Here is an 8,262-nt window from a genome sequence, read left to right on the forward strand (position 1 = left end):
TCTGTGAAGCGGCGCGCAATGGGAGTGTTCATTGTTCCTCCGACACCTCAGGCTACTATGTGACATTTGCTTCAGGATAAACATTTAATCGTGAATGCTTATTATATATTAAGCCCATATAGTCCTTTTCTATAGTGGGATAATACACTTAGAGCCCGTGTTGCTATACGAGGCTTATATAAGGCTTTTACATTTTTGCAGCTCCAGACAGGGAGAATAAACCCTTACTTTTCTCATTTAGTGGGGGAATAATAATTAGATAAACACAAGTCAAATGAAAATTTTGCCAAATAAAACAAAAAAATCGCAATTACAGTAGAGCCTGCAATACTTCACACGGCTATGTCAAGAGAGGGCTGCAGCAGACGGGCTAACGTTAGCCCTGGCTGTGGTCAGACTCGGAGGTCCGCTGGTTGCCACGGTACTCTCAACATCAGAAGTTTTTTATAAATTACGCACTAAATCAGTAAATGGGCCATATAGTGACAATTAAAAGTATAATCCATTCGCCTCAAATGATCTTAAAACATACTTTTATAAATGGTTTAGGAACCAAGCTCTTCACTGTTAACTGATCCAAGCTCAGCACGGATCATTTTTCAGAGGGTTGTGTCTAGAGATAACTTTTTTGACTCCAGATCCCCCATTTCTGCCTTATGGCATTCAGGACACTCTGACTGTTGGGTCATCCAAAGAATAGCCTCCCCACACTATGACTGGCCCACCTTGCTAGAGGTGCTAGAGGATGTTGCAGGCAACATAACATGATGTCTCCAGACTCTGTAACGCCTGTCACATAATAGTGAGTCAGTGTGAAGCTGCTTTCATCCATGAAGAGCAAAGAACACCAATGGCAAATCTGCCAATTTTGTGTCTCCTAGCAAAAGACGCAGTTTTATTGTTTTGTGTTCCCTTAATTTGTTTTTAAACAGAGTACATAAACTTCACACAGAAAGGATAGAATCTGGGTTTGAACCCTGGACCTTCCTGTTGGAAGGTAACCACACCTAGAGATTAAACTGTAGCAGAGAAAAGTCTTACTTGATGTATGTGTTGGCGTTGCCTTCAGGAAAGACATAAGGGTGTTTCTTCCTGAACACGTGGCCCACACGACTGCAGGGCAGGATCTCCAAACTGCCGCCACACTGCCAAACCCGGAACGAGATCTCTGCAGACAAAAAGACACATTTTAATCCTATTCTGTCATGATTCGTTTTCTTAGATCTGGCTGAAACTGTAAAACAGTTTACAACTTGAGGTTTATCTATTATGAGAGTCTCAAAATAATAATTTTTCAACTGAAAGTCAGAAATGAGAGACATTACATTGAGCTCTTAAACTATGCTAGGAGCCATGAGCAGCAGCATATAAACAATGCATATATTACAATGCATAAAAACAATATTTTCGCCTAACAGAAAACTGGATCTATTGGAATCATTGAAGGCCTATGGGGAGATTTGATGTTGTGAAAACATACCAATTATTCTCACATTCAAAACACTAACTACACAAGAAAAAGTGATGCACATTCAAAATGGCTCCGCTGTGTCCCGCATCTCTGTTGCTCTTATTTATGAGTGTTAAGCTGGGGTTCAAATTCAATACCTTGGATAGTATTACAGTACCTTTACAAGCATAGAAAGGTTTACATCCTCTCTCGCTCCACATTTAAAGCAATATTAAAACTAAAAGATTTCGAATGATTTTCATATATGGGAGAGGTTGCACATGATCAATGCCCCATACCAGAATATTTCAGCATTGATCAGCACATAGAACCCCCATCCCTTTAGGCTCAAAGGAGGCATGTGTTTTACTGATGCTTTTTGGATTGAATGCAAAGCAAAGCATTATTGTAGGTTTCTGGGATGACCTGAGGACCAACTGAGCCTAAACAACGGAACAGCACATTACCACAAAAGACCATCTCAGAATACTGTTTGGCTGTTAGCTGCTGATGTGGCTTAAGTTAAGATATGCTAAGAGGTTTCTATAGGAACTAATTTGTAAACAGGTCTCTGTTTAAAATGAGATCTTGGATCTCATTGAGACTGTCTGTATAAATAAAGGTTAAATTGATAAGAAAGTGTTTTTGTTTTTATTATTGTGAAATATCTTTATGTAATCTAAGATAAAAATATTTAATAAATTATTGATTAGTCCTGAAGTGGGAAAATCAATCACTGAATAATGTCAAAATGGCAATATTTATAAAACCTTTAACCAGTTTGTAAAAACACCGAAGGGAGGAACTAAAAAGCATTTTAGCCTTAAGGTCCATCTAAGAGTACAAAAAATATGTATATTTAAAAAAAATAAGAAATAAAAAAAAATAAAAAAAACACCTTTTCAATCTGGACTGAAAATGTCAAATGTTTAGAGATTCTTTAAAACACAGTTTGTGTGGGTTGTTTTGTTTTTCTCTTCCTCCACCACCAGGTGGTGCCCTGTCCTCGTTGGTCCTCCTGCACACCTGCGGCTGGTTGACTCATCACTGAGGAGTATTTGAGCAGTGGACTGTCACTACCTCGAGGCCAGAGTGTTTGCCAGTTTTGGGTACTCTAGCCAAGCTGAGATCAGCTGAGTCTAACTTGAGCTTTGTTTCTCTGAGTCTAATATTGTTTTTGTCTTTGTTCTTCGGCAGAAATCCTTCCTGCAGACTGGATGCTTGGGCTTCTACCCCCTGGAAGGATTGTTTGTTCACACACTGAGCAGGGGAAAAACTTCTACACGTACCATTCAAGTTCCCACAGAAATCCAAGTTGCAGTCCGCTCCATTGCTCCTCACAGTCTAACCAAGTCCAACCTGGAGTGGAAAGCTAATTCCCGTTAATGTGAGTCCCGTTTCCGCTATTTTCAAGAACTCAGTCCAAATTCCTACGCACCCTGAACTAACCCCTGTGAACTTCCCTTCTTACTTCCAGTTACGGTTCACCAGCTCTCTGAGTTCCAGAAACCATCTCGAATTGCTTGCTTCAATAAACCTGTTAAACTTTTTCTCCTGGTTCTCTGAGTGGTTTACTGCATGTGGGTCAGAAATCTTAAAAACATCATGACATTCTGGTTCATTAAACTTTTCCAAAGGAGAATTCCCAGTGTTCCGAAAAATATTTCAAAATATTTAGTCTCCTCTGTCATTTTTAAACAAATATTGCGAATGTTCCTGTCTGTATTGTTACAGTCTATGAGAATCTGTAACCATCGACACAATGGAGGCAGCCATGATGGATCACATACGTAAGGGGTCGTAGTATATCAACATGAAAATATAAAACCCTAAATTAAAGAAAACTCTTCTTTGATGTCAGTTATGTTTTCCTAAAGATCTGAAATGAAAAGATGGAAAATAAATAAAACCCTTAATATAGAACAAAAAAATAACCTATTAGAAACTTGGACTTAATTGAAGGAGTGAATGGGAGGCTTTAAATCCATAGAGATAAGTTAGGGGGACTTAGACTGGATTATCTTCATGCTAATCTGTTTTAGCAAAACTGAACTTTGTGATCTAGATGTCAGAAGAGAAAATTTTAAATTAACGTTGGAAGAATCCTGTTAGTTATTTGCTACTTAGCCTCTTTTGTTGGATATATTTGGTGGTTGTTTTCTATCCTTCTCTGATTGTGAAGTAGATCAAGCCTTCCTGAATATTTGATGATTTGCTTACAGACTCTGATGAATTTAGCTTTTTCTGGTGCTCAGTCATCATTTCATCAACACTCTGCTTCCATGGCCTCCTTAAACGTTGGCTGCATCCCCATTCTAAATGCAGCAGCTCATGTACAAAGTACAACTGACTTTGCTATTTCAAAACAATGCTTGTGCGCACATTAATTCATAAAGCGTCGGTGGGTGAGTTCAGGCCGGGAGGGGGAACAAGTGTCCCCAAACGAACAAAATCTGGGAACTCTGAAAGTTTTACGCCAAGAAAAGAAGAAGTGCTGCAGAGGAAGTGGAAATTAGAGCACGGGCCGAGTTTGATGAGTCGGAGGCAGGCATGGAAGAAGAGATGAAACACCAGACAGAACAAAGGAGAACGAGAGGAGTCAGCAAGATGGGGAGATAACTGACACAGAGCGGGGAGACTGACAGAGACATGACAGAGAGCAAATGAGAGTGTGTGCCAGCGAGGGAGGAAAACAGGCTAATAGTGTTTCACTGATCTGAGAAAAGCAGCAGCGGAGAAGCCAGAAAGCTCCAACACACACAGATGGTGGACTCAGGACGACTGGAGGCAGGTCGCAGGAGGAGAGCCAGATGTTACTGCGAGAAGAATGTCTGTTCCTGCCTTTTATCAGATGAGGGGAAAGTTCACCTTCAACTATCTGATACCGAAGGACTTCTGCATTCTTAGCACTAAACTAATAAACTTAATTACTCTGCTTACGTCACATAGTTCCTTACATTTTATGGCTGATGTTCCTTTAATCCCAGTAACATACTGTCTTGTTATTTGTTTCTAAAATCTTAGAGTGGTTTAATGAGGAAAGAAGAAATTTTGAAGAAATAATCCAAAATATATCTTTTTATTTTTCTAAATATATATGGACAATATTAAGAGAAACGTGTCTCTAATGGTTGCAAGCAAATTACATTGTAAATGAGAATAAAAAAAAGGTAATACAGACATGAAACTTTGAAGAAATAAACGTGTAAATCAAAAAAAGGGTTTCAAGAGTAACTTTGGTATTTTCTTAAAAAAAAAAAAAAAACAAGAAAAAAACAAACTACCTAGAAAAAACAAAACCCTTCATGTCAGATTTGGCTTAAATTCAAATAAGTACATTCTATAAAAACTGTATTTTATTTCAAGGAAAAGAAAAAGTTATTTGCACAAATTGTCTTAACTTCTAGTAACTTGTCTAGAGAGAAGAAATCTGAGGGCCAAAGCTAAACAGTTCAGCAACAGTTTATAAACATTCATAGTTCACGCACTAATTAATATTATTATAATAATTAGTAGCAAGAAGGTTCTGGGTTCGATTCCTGGCCCAGGGTCTTTCTGCATGGAGTTTGCATGTTCTCCCTGAGAATGCGTGGGTTCTCTCAGGGTACTCCGGCTTCCTCCCACAGTCCAAAAACATGACTGTTAGGTTAATTGGCTTCTCTAAAATTGTCCTTAGGTGTAAGTGTGTGCATGAATGGTTGTTTGTCCTGTGTGTCTCTGTGTTGCCCTGCGATGGACTGGCGACCTGTCCAGGGTGTACCCCGCCTCTCGCCCATTGACTGCTGGAGATAGGCACCAGCACCCCTCGCGACACCAATAAGGACAAGCGTGTAAGATAATGGATGGATGGATGGATGGATGGATATAATAATTAGTAACTGCAGAGCATAACCATGTTGCTTTTATAAGAGTTTTTATATTGGCTGCCAAAGGGTATAAACTTCCATCCTTGCAGGTAAAACAGAAACATGTCTACAGTATACAGTGCCATATATTTCTATATTGATCATAAACTGATCAATACTTTAAAGGTGAAACAGTAAAATGATCAGTATTAAAAAAACAAACAAAAAAAACCCATAGAAAATTGAGCCAAACCATATTTTGTTCATTTTTGTTTACATATTATTGTTACTGTTAATAGTTAATCTTTTAACATCATCAGATAAAATAATAAATCCTGTTTGACTCCTTTCTGCTGCGTTATTGGTACCGGTCAGAGACCCTGGAAGCCACAGCCTGCAGGTTAAAACAGCATCTAAAGGTCAAACTGGTAATATGGAGTCTCTATGTTGAAGCACAGGAACCACTTTGGTCAAAGAAATCTAAAAAGTTTGACCTACTGGATCAATCTATGCACAGGTTCGTTAACAGGAACCTCTGAGCTCTGGAAAATGAAACAGAAACTGCCTAAAAAGGCAAAAATCTAAAAACCTATTTGAAAGCAACATTTTATGGTGAAGAAACTGTGACTCAGGGCGTGTCAGGGTTTATCCTCATTTGTTTGATGGAGTTATTTACTAACTAAAATAGTAATTATTACAGCTGAATAATACTCAAATGCTCCGAAACAGATAGAATGAAGGGGGTTGGGTGGAGATGGATAGTGGATAAACTTTCACAAGTGCACCTCGGTCTGCCTCAGCTTAAAAACAGCCAGAAAACATTCTTCTGTTGCTGATATATTGGTTATCAATGTCTTCTCAGACAAACTTCTTCAGGTAAACACATTTTTTTTTCACAGTAATAAGACTAAAAGCCTGATGAAGGAGGGGTTAAGCTATCAGAGCCTATTTACGAATGCCACAGTCCTCATTTCAGGTTCCAGTCCTGAAACATTGACCTTTACCGCACATCTTCCTCCCGTCTCTTCGTCCCATTCCTCTCTGCATGCTCTGAAAATATTATTATACCCAAAAAGGTCACAAGAAGCTAAAGAAAACTTAAAAAAAAATAAATCAAATGTTGTTTTTATTCAGTTGTCTGTTTCTTCTTCTGCAAGAAGAAATAACCTCATTATTGTTAAAGAAACGTCTTAATCTGATTCTTTTCCAAATGATTGATATTGTCGGCGTTCCTCCAGCACCATCATTGATGTAACATCAGAAAGAGAAGTTACATCAAGCTCTCACATATCAAAGCCCAATAAAAGGTCGCTTACAGTGCTCCAGACTGATGATGTCATTGATGTAAGTGATGTAATCCTCTACTATGTTTCAACATCTACTTTTCCCATCGAGCATGCAACTATGTGTCAGGTCTAAGCACCTAAAACATCATACATACATGCAGGGAAAGAAAGAAGGCACAGAGACAATTAATTTAGTTACTCGTGAGGAGAGTTGTAAGAGACTGCGGAGTTTACAAATCTCAACCCACTCTGCAGTCCCATGAGCAATGGGGGGACACATAAGGAGCTCAGACTTGCAGTCTCAGTAAACATGTCCTTTAAATCTCAGGGTTCAGTCAAAGTTTAAGCTGTTGAAGCTGTTCATCAAAGTTCAGCAGGTTGACTGCTCGTAGATCAACCACAACCTCCCCAAAAGCAAATCAACAAATCCCAGTATACTTCAGAAAAGATGGCTATAAACACATGCACATAGCACACAGCTTTATGCATGATAACACTACACAGATACATTTCTATACAATTATTCTAACACTATGCTTGAGTTTATAAAAAACTGTTACACTTTTACACAGAAACAAATTGTCCTTTTCTAACTCTTGCTCCAGTTTGTGTTTTGGTCTGGACTTTGACTCTAACACAATGATGTACTGTGTTAAAAATGATTTTGTGGAACTAGAAAATGTGAGTAACACCAACATCACATTGGAAGAGCAAAGGCTGCATTCTGGAAGTGCAAAGAACTCATGAGAAACAAGCTTCCACTGAAACTCAAAAAGAAAATGCTCAAAAGCCTAGTGTTCTCACTAGTCCGCTACGGCTCCGAGTGTTTTGCCCTGACGAAGCAGACCAAGAAGAAAATCACGTCCTTCGAGCTTCCATGCTACCGGCGCACTCTCAAAAACAGTTCGATGGAGATGTTACGCAACAAGGAAGTGCTACAAAGAATGGGAACAGAAAGACAGATTTTGCTGGACAAGATCATAAAAAGAAAGACAAGACAGAAGTGATCACAGGGGAGAAGGACGTAAAGAGGAACATGTCGAAGGCCGAGAACAAGGAAGAATGGCTCAATGCAATGGAGACCCACGATCGAAAGCGGTCAGGGTGAAGAGTAAGAGTAGTAAAATGATTTCATGTTAACTCTGGATATTTATTTCAGGTGGTTTCCCTGCTGGAAGTCTGACGTCTTCTGAAGCCTTCATCGGGTGTAATTTGCAGAGCTGCACTGAATTTACCTCAATTCATCTTCTAATTACCTCTTAAAGCATGGGTCTTCAACGTTTTCAAAGCCAAGGACCCCCAAACTGATTGCGAGATGGAGCGGGGACCCCCTAATTATATTTATTGTATGAAATTGTGTTATAACAAACTGGTCCTACAGTCACTCTATTACAGATGGAGTCATGTAACGAAAGTTATTTCTCCCTGGGATTATTAAAGTATTTCTGATTCTGATTCCTGGTCGATAGGACAGGTGTTGTGAATGAAATGGTGCCCTGGTTTGAAAGAGCTCCTGTGTGTCGCTGAATGTGAGCATTGATGACTGAAAGACATCTTCTGCTTCCATTTATCTGTTTACTACAGTGTGTTGAATTCATGTTAATGTGGATTTAAAGACATTTTAATTAGTGCAAAAAATTGCAGGAGGGAATATAAAAAAAGTAATCAACCAAAACTTTTG

The 8,262-nt window shown here is 38.9% G+C and overlaps 1 protein-coding gene across 1 annotated transcript in view; it reads right to left on the minus strand.

The window, feature by feature from the left end:
• The window catches only part of LOC107099384 (polypeptide N-acetylgalactosaminyltransferase 14-like), a 271,170-nt gene that overhangs the window by 8,136 nt on the left and 254,772 nt on the right, over positions 1-8,262 (minus strand). The window contains exon 10 of the mRNA XM_015397480.1: positions 1,042-1,168. Coding sequence (XP_015252966.1) covers positions 1,042-1,168 — 127 coding nt within the window. The remainder of the gene's footprint in view (positions 1-1,041; positions 1,169-8,262) is intronic.

The sequence above is a fragment of the Cyprinodon variegatus genome, unplaced genomic scaffold (genome assembly GCF_000732505.1).
Source record: "Cyprinodon variegatus isolate N-32 unplaced genomic scaffold, C_variegatus-1.0 Scaffold865, whole genome shotgun sequence".
Lineage (NCBI taxonomy): Eukaryota > Metazoa > Chordata > Actinopteri > Cyprinodontiformes > Cyprinodontidae > Cyprinodon > Cyprinodon variegatus.